The sequence below is a fragment of the Ailuropoda melanoleuca genome, chromosome 14 (genome assembly GCF_002007445.2).
Source record: "Ailuropoda melanoleuca isolate Jingjing chromosome 14, ASM200744v2, whole genome shotgun sequence".
In the NCBI taxonomy this organism is placed as follows: domain Eukaryota; kingdom Metazoa; phylum Chordata; class Mammalia; order Carnivora; family Ursidae; genus Ailuropoda; species Ailuropoda melanoleuca.
The window spans coordinates 93561241-93581437 of NC_048231.1; the positions used below are offsets into that span (position 1 = coordinate 93561241).

Here is a 20197-nt window from a genome sequence, read left to right on the forward strand (position 1 = left end):
AATTCATAAATTTGTAGGTGTACCCATAGAGTCACTACAGAATTTTTGTGACACCATCATCAGTCGGAATTTGGAAAGGCTCGATGTAATTGGGGCACAGTGGTGCAGACAAGATTCAGGTTTTGCTGCGGACAAAATCTAAGGGCAGAGAGACGAGGGGTGGGGAAACAAGAAAGAAATTTATTTCAGTGATGCCCACAGTGGGAAGACAGCAGAGTAGCATCTCAAAGATGGTCTCCAAACTGCTAAAAATTCTTCCAAGTTTCTATGCAGAAAATGTAGGACAGAGGTCGGTGGGTACAGTCAGGTGGGCAGTGAAGGTCAGGTCAATCATTGTCTTGGGGTCAATCACGGGGTGGGGGGGGCGCGAGGTCTTGCTGGCTCAGGGCAGTCCTTATGGCTTGAGGGGATGGTTTCAGTTCCCTGCAGGGGACATTTTGCCTGCAGGCTCTTCTGCCTGAGTGAAGAGATAAGCTGGAAAGAAGAACTTCATCAACTAGAAAGTACAGACTGAGGTCAAAAAGAGGGTTGACGCCCTCTTTCATCGAGTCTGTGAAGAGCTGTGTTATAAAGCCAGTCATGTTCTCCTCGTGGCCATGTCTTAAGGTTTTGTTCGTGTGTGTGTGTGTGTGTGTGTGTGTGTGTGTTCTTGTTTTTACACAAATGGATTCCTTACCTTTTGGCTGAAAGTCTCTAATCAAAGCGTCCCCCAAACCTCAACTGTTGATGCTTTTAGCTAATTGCAAGTATTTAGAACAAAACCTGCAGACAGGAAGACATTTAAATTAATTACGGAAGAAGAAAGGGGGAACTGAATACATTTAACAAGAGTTGCTCAAATGTGTATAAAATTTTGAAATTCTGTAATTGCACTTGAGAATATCTCAGCTCACGGAGAGAATCTTTTGATAGAACTTGGATTTTTAATTCTATATACATTTGTATTTTCTTACCAGAATAGAATGCAAGGGAGGCCCTCAATTTTGCACAATCTAAATTGAGTGATATGTTCAAAAGGATCATAGAGGGAACTTATTTGATGAGTTTTGGGTTGTAGGATAAATGTTCTCTGAGTAAAGGCAGAGATCCTGTATCCATGGCACTACTGAAGTGGATTTTTTTAGTACTGAACGGCAGAAAGTTCAAATCAAAAATATCCCTCCTGCAGCAGAATTAGCTCTGAGCTCACCTGGTTCGTTGGCACCTTTAGAGGACTATCTTCTCAATAATTTCCATTTTATTGATCATAAAATGCAACTTTGAAGAAGATTTCTGCCAGTTTTATGAAAGAATTAAAAATAAGTCATACTGAGAAACACATTCTTCAGAAAAATACTAGCGACACAGGTTTGGGGAGCAATACATCACAAACACCATTTCAGTTACACAATAATTATTCTGCCTGTGTTTATGTTATTTTTTTTTAATGCTCAGATAATCATTTTGAGGAGTTTTTTTTCCTTTTTCACATTTTGCTTAGTGTGCACAGACATGCTATTTTAAAAGATAATTTTATTTTTGAAAATAGTTTTTGTACAGAACTATTTTTCAGGTCCGTCAATAAAATAAAACAAGTCTGGCAGTCAAGTCAACACCTCACATATCTACATCCGTGCCTGACCATGTCTGTCTATCCATCTTTAATCATTTTTGGTGCCCTTTTTACTTTCAGATTAATTGTGTGGTCACACTCTGTATAAAAGACCACGTGAGGGGCGCCTGGGTGGCTCAGTGGGTTGAGTGCCTGCCTTCGGCTCAGGTCATGATCCCAAGTCCTGGGATCCAGCCCCACACTGGGCTCCCTGCTCAGCAGGGAGTCTGCTTCTCCCTCTGTGCTCTCCCTCTCTCTCTCAAATAAATAAATCAAATCTTAAAAAAAAAAGAGAGAGAGAGACACTATGAAAATAATTGTTTTCTCCTGAGAGTGTCAGGGAAGAAAGGAAAGAGAAGGAAACTCATGATGTGTGGTGGAATCGTCAAAATACTGTCAAGACAAGGGCTTCTTGTTCTTCTCCTGGCTCTGGTCTCCATGTTGGCCTTGGGTGGGCTGTTTCATTTGTGGTAGTGCGAGGCTACTTTTGGTTGTTATCTCAACCCTAGTATCATAGATGGGGTTTGTTTCCACGCTGGGGTTGATGCAAAAGCTGAGTTAAAGTTGAGGATAGGAACTCAGGAAGATTCTGGACCCTGAGGTGTCTGGGCATTTACACAGGCCTTGATAAAGCAGTGGACATTCTGTAGGGCGAGGAACAGGGATTTGATCCAAACCTTGTGTGGGTCCTAAGGAGCAGGGGTACCCCAGGGACATCTCGGTCACAGTTAGTCTGGGTCTGACAGTGTTTATGACCCACAGTCCTCTTGGAGGCAGTACAGAGTTAATGAGGCTACTGGCTTGGGAGCCCACAATCCAGGTAGTGGTTCTAGCTCTCACTGGAGAACTTATATGACTTGTGGGGAAGTCAAACTCAGTTCTTGTGGCCCATGCTTCCTCTGTAAAATACATATCTAAGGTTCATTCCAACTCCAACTCAATGTGATCATCAAGGAAGAATATCGGTCTTCTCCCGGCTGTTCACCTTGCCTTCCACCAGATGGCGCTGTCCGTCACACTATAGCTGCTGCTCCAGGTCTCAAACCAGCAGTTGTAACAGCTTTGAAGACTTAAAACTCCAGGCCTTACCCCTGCTTCTCTGGGGACGTTCTCGAAGAGCTTTCTTCTCTTTACTGTCCCGGCTCTCTTTGCTGCAACACTCTTCAACTCTCCCTCTGCCTGCCTCTGAAGTGTTAACATTCCTTAACGTTTTATTCCAGGGTGCTATTTGTTATCAATAACAATTACTTGGCTTTGGTTATTAGTTCTCTGTTGACCGCTCTCCAATATTTCTGTCCCGGGTCTCCTCGCTGAATTCCAGCTACATATTCAACTGCCCAGTGGCCACCTATATGTGACACAGACACCCCAAGCTAAATTCACCTGCCTTGCCCCTCTTTCCCTATTCTCTTTCATTGTACTGGATTCATATCATTTTCCACGATTTTCCTCCGTTCCCCACCAACCAATCACTACATCCTGATATCTTTCAAATTCACCCACCGTCCTGATCCAAACTCCGTGGCCCCTCCTCTCGATAATAGAAACATAACTCTCTCTAAGTTGCCTCCTTTCTTTTCCTCCATCCATTCTCCACAGTGCAGCCGCATGCACATCTGTGTACATATATATGCACATATGTAAGTATATGTATATACATATGCATGTATGTATTCATATGTATATGCTTGCATAAAAAGATATTTATAAAGAAATGTATATTGGGGCACCCGGGTGGCTCAGTCGGTTGTGAGTTCAGCTCTTGATCTCAGCTCAGGTCTTGATCTCAAGGTCTTGAGTTCAAGCCACACAACCCTCCACAGGGCTGGGGGTTCTCAGAGAGACATGACATATTGGTTTCCATCCTCCTAATTTTGATAATAAATATGAAATCAATTCTCTTTGATGACGAAGGACCCACTGCATTGGCAGGCCAATTTCATGTGTGGGTCAGTTAGACACTTGTCCAACTTAGGAATGATCCAGCTGGGCAGGGACCTCAAACTGAGGTGATCTGAGGACACTCGGAGTCTTTTTCTCTTTCAGATCTTTTTCTGGCAACATGCCTCGAATTCCAATAATTGTGTCACTCCTCAGGGGACATCCGTAACTTAAAGTCATTTTAAAGCATTATCTAGTGGGAGGGGCAACTCATTAGCCAGAACACATATAAGCACAGGCTGGTTTATGTGATTATTTCATTATCATCCCCTGCTATCTTGAAAAGTGCTGGTTTGGTTGAGGGTGTGTGTATAATAAACTTGAATGGGCTGGGGCCAGTGTGGGGAAGCTGGGCATTTGGAAGCTCGGCAGAGGATCCTTGAAAACGAAAAAGACATTCCCAAGAATAGGAGGGGCAGAGAAGGAAACCTTCCACTTTGTAATTTTGCTTGGGTCTGGTTCTGCTCGTAACACTGCTTTCAAAATCTGTGGATTCGTGTATTTCATATTTCATCAGTTCTGGGAATTTCTCAGCCACGTCTCTTCAAATGTGCCCCTCCATCTTCTGTATTTTCTGCTTCTGAGACTTAAAATAGATGCATTATTTCTTATTCTGTGTTATGTATCTATTAATCTTCCTTTTACGTTTTCCATCTCCTTATTTCTGAACACTCCATGGTCAGTTACTTCTTTATATCTATCTTTTATCTCATTAATTCTTTCTTCAGTGGTGTCTAATATGTTTAGCCCTCTATTCAATTTTTAATTTCAATACTTATGTATTTCCTTTCTAAAATTTCTGTTGGGTTCCTTTTCAGATATGCCTGGTCATATATGATGGTTTTACCATTTGTTCATTTTGGGTATTCTAACTTTTTTTTTTTTTTAACATTTCATACATGGTGATTTTACATTCTGTATATGATAATGTCAGTAGCTGAAAATCTTGGGCTCTAAGTCTGTTTTTGTTTGTTTGTTTCTGCTGACCTTATTTTATGGTGGCTTGTTTCATTGTATGTTTGGTGATATTTTCTTGTAAAATCATAGTTGGTTGATACTCATCTGCGGGAATACCAGAGGCATTTATCCTCAAATGATTTGCGTCTTTCTTTTCTGAGCGCCAGGGGGCGCTACGGATCCGTATTTGAGCTAGCATCCACTTTCATCATGTGAAAGTCTAGGAACCAGATTTCCCACTTTTTGAGTTTGCTCACCCTATGAAGCTTAGATTTCAACTCACAAGTTTTTGTTGTTGCTGTTTTTAGATTCTGGAACTGTGCTGTCCAATATGATAGGCACTCGCTGTCTGTGGTTAGTAAAGTAAAATTAAGCACACAGTTTCTCCGTCACACTAGCCACATTGCCAGAAATCAATAGCTGCATGTTGTCAGTGGCAACCACGTTGGGACAGCAGAGATATGGAACATTATCCTCACTGCCGACACGTCTATCGGAGAGCGCTCTTCTCGAACATCATGGGAGTCCCACGATGCGTGAAAGAGTATGCTTTATAAGAGTAAGCGGTTTTGTAGAGGAAGGAACCTTCAGAGTAGCCAGTATTTTCAGAGGACCCAGTGTTCCATACGGCCCAAGGCATAATACAAATAGCATCTTACGCCTCTTCCTTGGAAGAGCAATGCAATAGACTATGCAGACAATAGTTGAGATTTTTTTTTTTTTAAGATTTTATTTATTTATTTGACAGAGACAGCCAGCGAGAGAGGGAACACAAGCAGGGGGAGGGGGAGGAGGAAGAAGCAGGCTCCTAGCAGAGGAGCCTGATGTGGGGCTCGATCCCATAACACCAGGATCACGCCCTGAGCTGAAGGCAGACGCTTAACGACTGTGCCACCCAGGTGCCCCAATAGTTGAGATTTTGAATAGGAGGTCGGGTGTGATGATCTCGTTTGTGAAGAAGAATCAGTAGGACAGCGCTGTGGCAAGTGCATCGGAGGCGAGAAGGATCAGCAGCAGAAGTGCAGCCTGGAGGCTCTTGGAGTACTGCTGGTGAGAAATGCCAAGGCCTCCACTAAGTACTCGGCAACAGCGCAGGTGGGGAGCGGAAAAGAGCCATAACATTTAAGTGAGAGTTCACGCTGACAGGAGGTTTTGGATACAAGAGAAAAGAGGAGGAGAGCGGACTTAGGATTCAAGTTTTTGAATGGTGATGCCATTGATCAGAATCGGCAATAGCAGAGGAGGGACAGTTTAGGGGAGAGGATGAGTTCACTTTGGACTGTATTGTGTTGGAGGTGCTCAGCCTAGCACAGAGGTGTTTGCAAGGACATCTACACCACTTAGAAAGACCTACAGGTCGCCCGGTGGGGGTCAAAGGGAGCCCCAGCCAGTAAGCGCCACACAAGAAACTTACTCTGATGCCCGTCCGGTGATATCTGAGCCGCTTGGCCCGGAGGAGAGCGGGGTGGGGGGGCAGCTCCTGGGCCTGTTCGGTGACAAACGCCATCATCTTCAGCCTTCTGTGCACATTCATCTTAAATTTCAGAGCTTCACCCCTTTCAGGCCTTCTGGATCTCACGCTGCCTCCTGTGTTCCTCTGATTTACCCGCACAGCTTACGGCAAGACCAGAATACTGGGTAGAGAGGCTTGCAGAGGCTGGTGCCACTGGGCCTTAATGAGTAGGAGCGATGTTCTCCCAAGAGCACCCCACCTGCGAGAGCCTCCCTCTACAGGCGAGACCGCCAACTCAGTGCCTCTTACCTGACGTCACTTGTGGGCACCAGATGTTGTGGGTTGGAGATGGTGCCCACCCTGGTTGAATTCCTTAGAACCTTCTCCAGCCTCGGCAGAACGCACATGAAAAGAAAACTCAGTGGAAACAATCCTGGGACGGTTGACATCTGTGGAGACTCTCCTCTGTACCAGGTATGTACCAGATGCTTCTAGACACTACTGCGTTTATTTGCAGCACAAAAGCCTTATGGGGAGGGACTGATATCCGCAGCCTCACTTAGCTTCTCGAACCTTTGCTAATTGCCTTTTGCCTCCTCCTGCACCCCAACCCCCGCTCTCTGTCGGCTTGACATGCCAGTGGATTGCCTGGCTGGCTTTGTTCCCTACATTCCAGTACCATGTGGCACATTTTTGCAATTTAGTGCAAAATAAGGAATCTCTTTCATGTCAGGGAGCTGAGTTTGCTGGGTGGAACCCAGCGCAGAAGGCTGGCTGTTGGTGGGCGTCTCATGTCACTTGCTCTCATGAGATGCCTTGTCACTCGTTCTAGGAATACTAGAAGCTTTGTGTGCGTCAGAATCTCCCCAGAGCCTTGTTAAAATGCAGATTCGGAGGCCCCATCCCTATGAGTTCTGTTTTATTATCTAGGCTGAGGTTCAAGAATAAGTATTTTGGAACAGGCACCGGAAGTGATTCTGAGGCAAGTCTCAAGGATCCCGCGTTGAACAGCTGAGTTAGCCCCATGGGGCTGGTGCTTCCTCACAGACGCCTTGCTTCCCCACTCCCTGCCGGTCCCTCTGAGTGGTATTCCACACCAGGAGGACCATCAGGAGGCTGTCTTCTAGCCCTGGGAACCTTCTGTCGTCCAGACCAAATCTTCCCCCTCAGCTCCACGCTGGTATCAAGTTATCTCAGTCAATATAATCAGTCAGCAAGTTCTTATCAGGCTGCCAAGATTATGTGACACATCGTGCTCACAGACTCAGGCCTTCCCTCAAGAGACAAGTGTATAATTAAATGAAGTGTGTTCACAGAAGAGCAATAATTAGAACAGTATTTTTCAATGGGAGGGGGAGAATGAGTTGGTAAAGCCTTGCGGAGGTGGTAGGCTCCGAACAGTTCAGAGACTCAGGTTATATTTAATAAGCATTTACTGGTTAGTGAGTAAGTGAGTAAGTACCAGGCGCTTCCATATACATTGTTTTTGTTATAAGAAATAGAAATTCATACTTATGTACTTATGAATAGAATTCATGCTTATGAAGTCGTATTCTTCCCATTAGCAGGAAGAATCAAGAATTCTTTAGAATCATTAGGGTTCCCTAAAGCACTACAGACCTAAGGCTTTCATCACAAAATCGTAGCCTGAAGGGCATAGCGTGCTTACCCAAATGTGCGATGGTCTTCAGGGGAGTGACAGCTGGGATTTGCCAAACCCCAAATACTTGGGAGAGTTCAGCATTTGTCGATAATAGCCCATACACATAAATGGATTGAGTGTTTCCTTGGGTCCTTTAATTTTCTCTTGCCATGCAGATCTTTAAGCTTGAACACCCAGAGACTTTCTTAAATTCTGGTCAATGTCTGGGCCAATAATTCGTGCTGACTTTGCAAGGAGGAAGGAAAAACCCCCAGAGATGTGAGCTGAGTCTATGGTGTTCAAACTTGGTTAGGAGAGAACCCTCATACAATTTGCACTACTGTGTTTTGGATGCAAAATACAGGTGTATAGTTTTTGAGGCCAACTCGATTTCAGATTAAGAAAGACCTGGGTTTGAGTCACACTATTTTGAGTTTAGTGCTTAGAGACCTTCAGCAGTTCACTTAACCTCTCTGAGCTTCCATTTCCAGCCTGTGACGCACAGAGGATATTCCATCACATATTGAGGGTTACAGGAGATAAACTAATGAAGCGCCTCGTTTAGTGCCTGGCAATGGAACACATTCAACAAATATGTTACTTCTTTCATTCTCCGAAATTCAACACCATCTGATACCTATTTCTGATATAAGTAACTTTAAATAAATGCCAATGGTCGAAGAAATTATTTAATCTAATTTAATTTTATTTTATCTTATCTTATTTTATTGTATTTTATTTTATTTCTATGAATGGAGCAGTGTTATTTAATTGTAGTTGAGGAACATTTTGGTCCCAGCCGTGGCACCCAGGGCACTGTGGGAGCTCAGCTTGAGAATCTCCAGCTGTGTGATTTTAGGAATGGTGTTGTTTCATGTGATATGGGTGTTGGTTTGCTTTGCAAACCTGTCCTCACCTCTCCCTGCACTCACACTCATCCTCAAGATTAGGCTTGTTTGAGATCGAGGAGATCATCTCCATGGTAGCTGCGAATATTCTGGAGGCCTAGCATGAAAGAGTTGGCTGCAGGGGTGTTGCTAGGAACAGCACTGTGCTACCTCTAAGGGTGACATAGATTCTGGGCTCCATTGGGAAATGAGCATGATTGCAAAATAAGAACAATGGCAACTACAGCAGCAAGAGCAAACCCCGGCAGCAATCTTGCTTTTCAGGGACCAGCATGTTTGAAGGGTGCCCCCAAACCTTCCTGAGCCCAAAAAAGTTGACCTTGGGAATAACAGAAGCTCCTTATAACACGAATTCTTGTTATATAGTGACTACTCATGTATGTTTATTGAATGAATGACTCCAAACTTAAGTTCTCATGGTTGGGGGTGTGTAAGAAGGTTGAATCATGACTATGGCCTTTAATGAGATCTTTCCACCTTGACATCTTGGTATCATCACCAGTCAATCCAGTCGTTGTCTTCCCATTGCATTCTCATGTCAACAAATATGGCACTCTTTATACCTTACACCAATTTCAATTTCAAGTCTGAAATTACAGAATGTCAGGGCTGAGAGTTCCCATTGCACAAACCCTTAATTTTACTGATAATTAGATGGAGGCATAGTTTTAATCTTGTTGAAAACATGTTAATCCAGATATCTCATGGCGCTAATGAATAGGTGTTGATCTTCCCTGGTGACCCAGAGCTGGGGTTGGAGAGGTTAGTTTGCCCAACTCCATCCATAATGGTGTATTTATAACTTCGGCAGCCTCCTACCTTCCCTTCGTAAAACTGGTGGTTTCTTGCATTTCAGATACATTTATGCACCTCGTGACATATGGTTGTTTTTGTTTATGTTTTTTTTCACCAAAGGAACACCAGGGTTTGGGTTTATTGGCATCTATATAATAAAAATTTATTTGAAAAGAAAGGTATATAAGCTCAGTTTCAGATGTACTGCTCTGCTCTCCTCTCAGTGGCTTGGTTGTCAAGTTCACTGTGGGGAACCCCAGAAACTGCAATATACCAACCACAACTACCGATGATTTTTACATTTTTTCTTGTGTTCTAGTTTTTTTCAAAGCTATGGTTTAGGTCAAGGTTTTGCTTTATGTTTCCATTTTTAAACCATTCATCTAAATTGTGATTTGGAATTATAAATTTCAAAGCATTTTGTTTCCAAAAGCTATTTGAAAAATGATGCTAAAGTTGCAAAAATATGTTTTTTTTAAAAAAAATTTGATATATCTGAGAAACTTACTGTAGAATTAGAAACGGTAATCCAAAGACCCGTTTGATCGAACATAATATTGGTAGGCAGATGAACTGATTTGTAGGAGCTCATTGTTCTTTGTGTCATCAAAAGCAATTATAAAATCCATAGTAATTCATTCTCTATTTTGGAAGGAGATGACTCATTAAAAAAGCAAAACTATTTTTGGAGACCTTAGGGACTTAGCAAGTGAGAGGACCCTGAATTTTTCATACTCTGTCCTCCTGCCTTATTGTGCTATTAATTACACAGAAAGACTAGATTTACCAAACCACTTATGACTCTAAAACAAAAATTGTTTTGTTCTGTGAGCTTTCGTGAACAAGCATGGTGTTGGCCAGCACAGAAGAGCTAGACTTGCAGGTTTTGATTGTGCTCTTGTGTTCTGAGAATTAACTCTATTGGAATTCACAAATTCCCCATCCCCCTGCCCCCACGCTTTCTTCCAACACAAAGTATAGATGTTGAGGATTTGTATTCATTCATATATATGTACTTTTTTAAGAGAGAGAGAGAGCACATATGTGCACGAGTGGGGATGGGGGGAGGATAGAGAGAGAGGGAGAGAGAGAATCTTAAGCAGCCTCCAACCGGTATGGGGTCGCCTGACATGGGGCTTGATCTTCCAACCCTGAGATCAGGACCTGAGCTGAAATCAAGAGTCAGAGGTTTAACCGACTGATCCACCCAGGTGCCCTTGTGCTCATTCATATTCTAATATAGTATCTCTGTACTTAGTCATCAGTACTTGTCTTCTGAGTTTCTTTTCCAGATTGGTATGACTTTGTAACAGCACTCTTGTGCTATGATGACTGGGTGGCTCAGGAAGGCAAGTGCCTGCAATCAAGGTTATTTGGAAATTGAAACTGTAAAACACAGATTCATTCACACCACATTATGACCCCAACAACCCAGAGCAGGCCAGAGTCACATAGTCATGTGGGACACCCTTAGATGTTCTGTGAACAGAGGCAGTGTCTCAAACAAATGGCAATCTTTTTCTTAAAAAATTTCAGATGAGAAGTTGAAAGCAAAATATAGATAAGTTATGCTCAATGAGGGTTTTTTTCCCTAATAATTTTCTGATTTTAAGAATGGCTTCTTAGAATACCAGCTTCTAAATATAGATGAAATACTGATTAGAAAATCACTATTTTGAAACAATTATCATAATAATTGATCCAAGTAAGAATCATTAATTGTTGTTAAAATCTGAAAATGTTTGATGAAGACAAGGATACTTACTGTTTCAAAATATCTCCTTTTTTTTTTTTATAATAACTGTGGCTTATGTAGGAGAATGTCATTTTTCTTACAATATACAAATATTTAGGGGTAAAAGGGCATGATGTATGCAACTTATTCACCTGCACTTCAGAATAAGTTTGTGTGCATATATGTACAGATAGGAGAGGAGAGAATGACAAAGCAAATGAGACAAAAATTTAGTGATTGGTAAATCTGGGTGAAGTGTATATAGTTATTCTTTGTAACATTCCTGCAACTTCCTGCAAATTTGAAATTAGTTCTAAATAAAAGATAAAAAACTGCATTTTCGTAGAAAAGTTATAAGAAGGCCAACTTGACTTAATAAAAATTAAAAATGTCTATACTTTGAAAGTATAATCAAATTTAAAGGTCAAATGACAGCAATGGAAAAACACAATAGAGTTCATATATGTTTAGAACATCAAATGAACACCTGTAAATCAAGAAAATATAAATAACTCAAATTTTAAGTGTAATGCATACAAAAATGCATTTAACAGAAAAAAATAAATGGCAATGAATATGAATAGATGCTTAATTTATAACTAACCAAAGAATTAAGTTAAAATAAGGGTAATTCCATTTTTACCATTTTTAGCAAATTTATAAAAATTAATAATGTTAGGAAAAATTGGAGGATTTCTTTTTTCTTATCTCATGAAGGAAGCATGGAAGGAGTAACACTTTGATATTTTTCCACTCAACTCATTCTGCCCAAAAAGGATTGGTTAGATTGGACAGAACCTGATCTACTGTATTGGGCTAAGCTAATCCATACGTTATGTTGGGAGCTCCCACGTACTAGACACTATGTGGAACACATTATAGACATAGATTATATCATTCAACCCTTAAAACAGTCCTATAAAGTTGGTACTATTATTATTTCTCTTTCAAATGTTTTAGCTTTATCATATATTAAAACTAACTGACCGGGGCGCCTGGGTAGTGCAGTCGTTAGGCTGCTGCCTTCGGCTCAGGGCGTGATCCCGGCGTTCAGGGATCGAGTCCCACATTGGGCTCCTCTGCTGGGAGCCTGCTTCTTCCTCTCCCACTCCCCCTGCTTGTGTTCCCTCTCTCGCTGGCTGTCTCTCTGTCACATAAATAAATAAAATTAAAAAAAAAATCTTTTAAAAAAAATAAAAAAATTAATAAAACTAACTGACCAATAAGAGAAGTAATTCCAACCCAAAGAGGAGTTGTTAATTCACCAAATAGTGCTGGGAACATTGACTAGGTAGTTAGAGGTATTTGTGTCTTTATTTATATCCCTACCCCACATCATAGACCAAAATAAATTCCTGATGAACTAAAAGGAAAAAGATAAAAAGAAAACCTACAAGCAACTGTAGTTGAGTAATTACCTGTTCTCTGAAAGGGGAAAGACGATAAATATAAAACACAGAATTATCAAGGAAAAGATACACTTCTCAGATAAAAAGAGATACTTGTCAGGATCACCCAGTACATATCTATATCATGGACTGATTACCAACTGGGACTTATTTGGAGAGACTAGGTAGGGCCCTGTTAGAATATTAGTGTGCCAGCATTTGCTGGGTGACATCGAATGTACTCTAAGTCTCTCCTACTAAATGATGTGTTCCTCCAGGGAGGGACCGTGTTCTGCTCACCTGTGTGTCCCTAGCGTCTTGTGCTGCCCTGGTCCATCCTGTGCATTCTGTACTGTGTTTTGATAGATTGAGTGAACAGAGGAGTGGTATTCAGGTGTGGCTAAAGCAACGTGATAGAAAGGCACAGTAGGCGTGTCCTAGACTGGTGACATACATGGGTAATGAGAAAGCTGGAGCAGTTTAGTGCTTTAAAGCAATGTGATTGACTGAGTTCTACACCCATATTTCTAAGTTCACTAGGAATGTGGATGAACTGTATGATTATTCTGTTGTGCCCCATAAATTGTTATTAGAAGTTTGGGAGACTAAAGCAAATCAATAAAACTCTGATTTTCTAGAGAGTCAACTACAAATAAGTTATCACATAAATTACCTGAATTAAATATTATCCTATGGAAATCCCCTTGTGTATAGTTTAAAAAACCCCATGAAGATAGATTACATTTAATGACTGATCTTTTGAAATATTTTATTACTATTATTTAAAAATAGTCTTATGTTTGTGCAGTTAAAGATGAGGTGTAGAGCACGAGGAAGCCCATTTGGCTGAGCAGAGGGAAGGAGAACAGGAATGAGAGATGGAGTGTTATGTCATTGTGGTTTGGATTTGCACTTCCTTAATGACTAATGATGTTGGGCATCTTTTCATGTGCTTATTGGCCATTTTGCATATCTTCTCCAGAGCAGTTTCTGTTGAAATCATTTGCCCAATTAAAAATTGGCTTATTTATTTCATTATTGTTGAGTTGTAAGTGTTCTTTATACAAGTCCCTCACTAGATATATGATTTGCAAACGTCTTCGCCCATTTTGTAGGTTGTCTTTTCCATTTCTTGATGGTGTCTTTTGCAGCACAGAAGTTTTTCATTTTGGTGAATTCCAGTGTAGGTATTTTTGCTTTTGGTGCCTTTTTTTTTTCTGTGTCACATGTAAGGAACCACTGCCTAACCTAAGTTCATAAAGATTTACTTCTATGTTTTCTTGTAAGAGCTTTTGAGTTTTGGCTCTAAGAGTTAGGTCTGATCAATTTTGAGTTAATTTTTGTGTATGGTGTCAGGTAAGGTCCAACTTCATTCCTCTGTTTGTGTAATGCTCTGGATTTAATTTTGAGTTATAAGAAAAGATCTCATTGGTATGATGGAAGCCCTAAGGAGGTGAGGACAAAAGTTAGAGGTCAAAGGTGAGGAATGCAAGGACTACTGGAGTATGGAGTTTAGGCTTTCTAAATACATATTAAAAGACTCAACAAGATTATATCCTTTGCTCCTAGACACTGAAAGGGAATATGGCTCAGAGTTCTAAAATGAAGATTATAATGGTAGTTTCACAGATGAACACTTATCTTCAAGCCCATCGTGTTATACACATTAAATATGTACAGCTTTTTTTGTATGTCAGGTATCACTCAATAAAGTGGTTTAAAAATCAATTAATAAGTATGGAATTAAAAAATAAAAGAACAAGTCAGGTCAAAAAGAATCTGATTTCTTATTGTGATCAGATCCTTTGAATTATTTTTTTAAAATAATTTATTTATTAGAGAGAGAGAAAGAGTGAGCATGAGCAGGGTTCAGGGCTGAGAGAGAAGCAGACTCCCTGCTGATCAGGGAGCTAGATATGGGGCTCAATCCCAGGACCCTGGGATCATGACCCCAGCTGAAGGCAGACACCCAACCAACTGAGCCACCCGGGCATCCCTCCCTTGAATTATTGAGCAGAGGACAAATGCATTTTGGGCTCAGCAAACAATAGGTCATGGCTCTTGTTATATCGTGGATGAAACAGAGAGATGTGGTGTTCCTCAACCCTCTGCCACCAACTTTGATTTGTGGCTCTCTTCTTTGCCACCCTAACCTCTACTGTTAGTCCCCTTTCTTTGTGGCACCAAAATTTGGAGTTGACATGTATTGTGTGTCTATTTTGGACATTTCTTTTATCATCTGGCATGGAAGAAACTAGAAGGCTCGGTAGGTTTTGGTGAAGAAACCGAGTCTCAGTTAGTATTGCTGACTAGGTCAGTGTTATGCAATGAGGAAGTTTGACAGAAGAACTTCTGCAAATGTCCTGATGGTTCCCTTAAGTTCAAGCATACTTATTAGACTGAACTGATACATATATTTCTGTTGTTGGAGTTTTATACATAACCATGTGCCCTTAGACTCACTGGTTGTTGCCTATGGAGTCCTTCAGTATCTGAAAGAAGGAAGTTCACTTAAGACAAATAGAATGAGGCAAATCCCCTGACTTAACACATAGTTATTTACTTTTTCCTCAAAAGTCCAAGGTAACTGAATTGAATTTTATAGGAATAAATTCATTCTCCTTGAAAAATCTTCATTTATTTCTGGCCAATATTTAAACTGTGGACACTCTCCTGGGAAGGCTGGGACTACCAGCCATCCTCTCTGTAGGAAAAAGAAAACCAAGCTTCCACATTTACCAGAGTCATTTCTTCTTCCCTCGCATTGTTTCCTTTTTGTGACCATAGCTCTCGTCAGGGGCTCCCATAATTGCCCACAGCAGCAGCCGAGGCCATTCCAAAGGCTCAGTCAGAGCCAGAAAGAAGGTGTGAAACCAGAAAGCACGTTTTCTTACTTCCTGGACAATTTTTCAGTACACCTAAAAAGGCTCTTTAAAAATCTATTTTAAAAGGGTGGGGGGGGGATAAAAGGATGCACAAAATGTTCACACTTCTTTACCAAAACTGAGTTAGCACCAGGAAGTGTTGCATGTCAAGGGGTTTTTCATCTCCAGGAATAGGGAGAGGGCTCTGGGATGTGGGAGAACAGAGGGCATCAGGGAGGGATGTGGGGGGTCACCAAAGACTTTGTCTTTTTGTCCGGCGGTGTTGGGAGCTAATGTTTGTCCTTACTATCTTCTCCCTCTCCTCATCCCACCCCCCTCCCTCCGCTTTCAGATAAAATGCCATGAAATCCTATCATTCTGTTTGGGTACTCACTTCGATGTCTAGCGTCTGGCTTTTCTAAGTGAGTTATATTCCGAAGCGCCCTGGAATACAGATGATGGTGGACTGGTCATTCCCCCAGAAACCCTCATGGTAGAAGGGAGAACCAGCTGGGTAACTTCGTGGATAACCCCCACGTACACTGCTTTTTTTTTTTTAATCTAATTTTGTGCACTAATATAACCAGATGGATTAAGTTTTTGAGGTTCATTTGCTAAGTTTTGAAATAGCATGTCCTACGTACGTCGTCGACGGCCACCATTGGATGCACAGAATTGCTACGAGGTGGAAGATCCCCAGGGAAAATACAAGAAGGCTAGACTCCAGCCTGTTTTTGGTGTTTCCTTAGGAATACTCTGAAAATTTGGTGTTCAAACCCTGTCTCCACTCCCACGGGAGAGACGAGTTGAAAGCCGCTCAAAACCGGACTTGGAAGAATCATAGATGATCTAAACAGTCACTCGTCTAGTTGTGCAAAGTAGTGATTTGTGTAGCATGAGTGGTAAAGAAAGCTGACCTTTTTCATTGTTCTCTCAGGGACCTTTCTTAGGAAGGAGAAGGCTTAGTTACCAGGTTTTAAGAGAGGAGAAACTGGTTGGTAAAGAGCAGTGAAATAGCAGCTCCTTCAATGGTGGGATTTCTCTGGAGTACATTTGACATGGTGTAGTCAGGCATACGAATGCTCATAAATTTTGTCCATTAATTTAATACTTAGATATCTGTGCTAAAAAGACCATCTCAGATTCAAATAACAGGCTAAAACCAAATACTTTCAGTAGCAACGTTTATATAAATTGGAAACCACCTAAATGTTGAATTAATAAAAGAATGGATGAGTAATTTACAGCACATTCAGAGTCGTTAAAAGTAATTCTTATGAACAGAATTTTAAGATATTGAGAAATAATTATGGTGAAGTATTAAATGAAACAAAAGGAAGACATAAAACTCTAATGTAGTGTGAGCTCAACTATGTAAAAACAGGATGTGTAGAAGAAAAAAAGAAAATTGTGATTTGATGGGCTTGTAATTATTTTTTATTTACATTACTAAATATCTTTAATTTTCTCAAATAACATGTATTATTTAAAATTCATTTATAGTCTACTATCCCAAATTTCTCTTTCTTTTTCTTTCTTTTTTTTTTTTTTTTTTTAAGATTTACGTATTTGAGAGAGAGTGAGCAGGGGGAGGGGCAGAGGAAGAGGGAGAGAATCTGCAGCAGACTCCCTGCTGAGTGTGGAGCCCAGCACAGGGTTCAATCCCAGGACACTGAGATCATGACCTGAGCTGAAATCAAGAGTTGGATGCCAAACTGACTGGGCCACCCCGGCGCCCCTACTATCCCAAATTTCTAATCATCTTTCTAATTCAAAACTTTTATTGCTCTTACAGTTATATTCTTAGTTACACTATTATTCTGTGGGTTAAATCTGACTCATGTAAGAAACCCAATTTCATATTAGCCAGTTATATGCTACTTGAGTTCCTTTAGATTCTCTGATTCTCTGGTTTATAGGTTTGGAGTTTACAACTTTAACACCATAGAACTGCAGGGCTTTCTTTTATAATGGGAAAAGGTCTTCATTTTTGATATAATTACAGATAGTATTTGCTCCTCAAATTATGACTCTTACTCAGTTATGGCTCAGGGATGGGTTTTCATGGAGCATCAAGTATACTGTCCTTGAATTACATAGAAAGGAAGGGCCGTTCTCCGGAAATTCAGTGCTACAGCTTTGGTGTAAGCTGTAAATGAACTAGCTGGCCTCCAAATAGAAAAAAAAAATCCTCCTAGGATGTGTTGTTTTCCTTCACAAAATATGAATCTTTTTTTTTTTTTAAGATTTTATTTATTCGACAGAGATAGAGACAGCCAGCGAGAAAGAGAACACAAGCAGGGGGAGTGGGAGAGGAAGAAGCAGGCTCCTAGCAGAGGAGCCTGATGTGGGGCTCGATCCTGGAATGCCGGGATCACGCCCTGAGCCGAAGGCAGACGCTTAACCGCTGTGCCACCCAGGCGCCCCATGAACCATGTTTTGAAAAGGACCCTGTGTTTCTCTATGTTGATAGGTAATATTTGGTGAGTTTTACAAGTGAGTTAATTCCTTTAAAATAGCCTTACTTAGATAGGAAGAGCAAGACCAATGGGGAAATAGGTCAGATGAGACTAGGGGAGAGGGAATGAGGAGGTAAGGAAGAAAGACATAAAGGGAAAGATTGGGGGGAAAAAGGGAAGAGGGGAGAGAATGTGTCCACTAGTCAGGTTTTGTCCAAGGTGAGAAGAAAAAGTAGTAATCGGCGAAGGTGCTGGTGTATTGGCCTAGATAGCTATGGAGTTGCGTCACGATGGGTAAGTAATAGAGCCACAGAGAACGTAGTTCGCAGTATCCGAGTCTTCTCTCTCAGCTTCACTTCCCTTCACTTCATACTTAGCTCAAACCATAGAGTTCTGTCACCACTCAATCCATTTGCTGGGAGTGGGTTGGGACACGCTGGGAAAACCATTCCTCTTGGGTTTCATGTATTCTGTTTACAAACTATGAACTCACGGAGTTTCACAATGCCGAAAGGTGTCTGTAAATTGTTTGGGGAGAATAAGAAACAGAGATAGTAGTCCAGGCCTTTCTAGAAGCCCTTTCTAAAGGCCTCCTTTGTCACCCATGGTTTCCCAGAAAATAGCAGGCTGTGGGACAGCTTCTAAAGAGAGGCTGTGCCCGTGGAATGCTCTATTCTAAAGGAGTGATAACAGACTTAGAGATAATTAATTTAAAATTCATTGAGCTAATGACTATAAATGTAGGTCTTTTTTCCCCCTCTCTATCTTACAGGTTCGTCATTGTGATTCATGGTCGTAATTAGAAAGTCATAGAATTACTTGCTCAATACCTCTCCTTACCGGTTTGCATAGGCTGTGGGGCTTGGCTGCTCCCTCCTCTGTGTGGTCATTGAACTGACTTCATCAGAGCACGAACCTTAGCTGGGGACAGTCCTCACTGGCTTCCAGGTATGTACTGGGTGGTGGGCAAGCAGTTGGCAGTACAGGAACCTTTCGGGATAGTTGTCTCGGTGTTGAAGCGAGATGTTTGAAGATCCTTATTCTTGGCATAGACGGCAAGGGAGGTGCACTTTGTCTATCATCCTATCCTGCTACTTTCCAGCATCATGGCTGTGAGCAACTTAATATGTCTGAGTCCCAGCTTTCAGTTGTCTGTTGGGAAAACAATGTCTTCCTCCCTGACTTATTGGAAGAGCTGAATGGGGTAACTATGTGGAAGGGTCTGTGGCATAGTGGGTCCTCCATAAGTGTTTATTACAGCTAGACGCAGGGAAGGCAGTCTGGGCTGTAAACTCCTGCGGCACTAGGCATCATGAGTGTGAGAGCAAGCATGCTCTTGTTCACTGGATATGCCTGACACATAGTAGGTACTCAATAAATAGTTATTCACCAAATGAATGTCTGGGCTATTATTTTACTTTGATACTCAAGGGGTCTAGAGCTATGCCCAGGATTGAGGTCAAATCCAAATGAATACTTTTAATTTAAGAAACTATATTTCTTATCTGTATTATAACATTTGTATTATGTAAGGAGAGATTTTATATCTAAGACTATAAAAATTTCATGGGTGTTAAAAATGATGATGTTTTATCACTTAAAGCAAGGAGCAGCAAACTTTTCAATAAAGGACCAGATAGTAAATATTTTTGATGTTGCAGGCCATATGGTCTCTTCACAGCTACTCAGCTCTGCCACTGTAGCTGGAAAGCAGCCATAGACAGTAGTAAATGAGTGGGCATGGCTGTGTGTCGATAAAAATTCATTTACAGAAACAGGCAGTGGGCTGGATTTGACCTGAAGGCTAGAGTCTCCGAACCTTGATTAGAAGGTTGAAGCCCTGATTTACAATTGCAGAAGACATAGAGAGACGTCATATAGATTTGGCTCAGAAATGAAAAAACATTTATGTTGTACTAATTCTATATAATTATACTTGTAATACTAACATTTGTATAACATATTAGAGCAAGGAAAACCATGTTATTATTCCTATTATTTTATACACGAGAAAATTGAAGTGCCAGAGGTGTGTGTTCTAGATGTCAGGCTGGCAGGACTCAGAGCAGGATCCAGAGCCTCTGATCGCAAATGTGCTGCTCCTTCTGTGTTGGGTTCTTTGCCGTCTTGTAGCTTTGGCCATCTTGTCTTTGGTCTCCGCGTCTCTGTCTCTTTGGGGCAGGCACTTGGTTTCGTCTCAAGCCTGGAGGCTTCAGTTTGCCATCTGGGAGATGGAGGGCTTCGATGGCAAGGGTGATTGCAACTTTTAAAACAAGCTTAGTGTGCTTTCGTGTTCATTATTGTTGCTTTTTGTCATTTTAATGGTATATGTATGTATTTTTTATTTTACACCAGGCTTTTAAGTTTGGAGGATAAAATGATGAATGTGAGGTCAACTGTTTACTTTAGGTAAAGGATACGTTTTTCATTAGACCGAAGGCCTCTGTGCTGATATTTTCCCCAT

The 20197-nt window shown here is 41.1% G+C and overlaps 1 protein-coding gene across 2 annotated transcripts in view; it reads left to right on the forward strand.

The window, feature by feature from the left end:
* The first annotated feature begins 6107 nt into the window (after positions 1 to 6107).
* The window catches only part of SERPINB12 (serpin family B member 12), a 35847-nt gene continuing 21757 nt past the window's right edge, over positions 6108 to 20197 (forward strand). Inside the window, exons 1-2 of one of the 2 annotated variants that reach the window (XM_011222778.3) lie at positions 6286 to 6416; positions 18506 to 18681. Coding sequence is in view for 1 of the 2 variants with exons in the window: in XM_034643005.1 (XP_034498896.1) it covers positions 6291 to 6416 (126 nt within the window). In the remaining variant the exon portion in view is untranslated. Of the gene's footprint in view, positions 6417 to 18505; positions 18682 to 20197 lie in introns of both variants that reach the window. The other variant, XM_034643005.1, reaches the window with a different exon arrangement.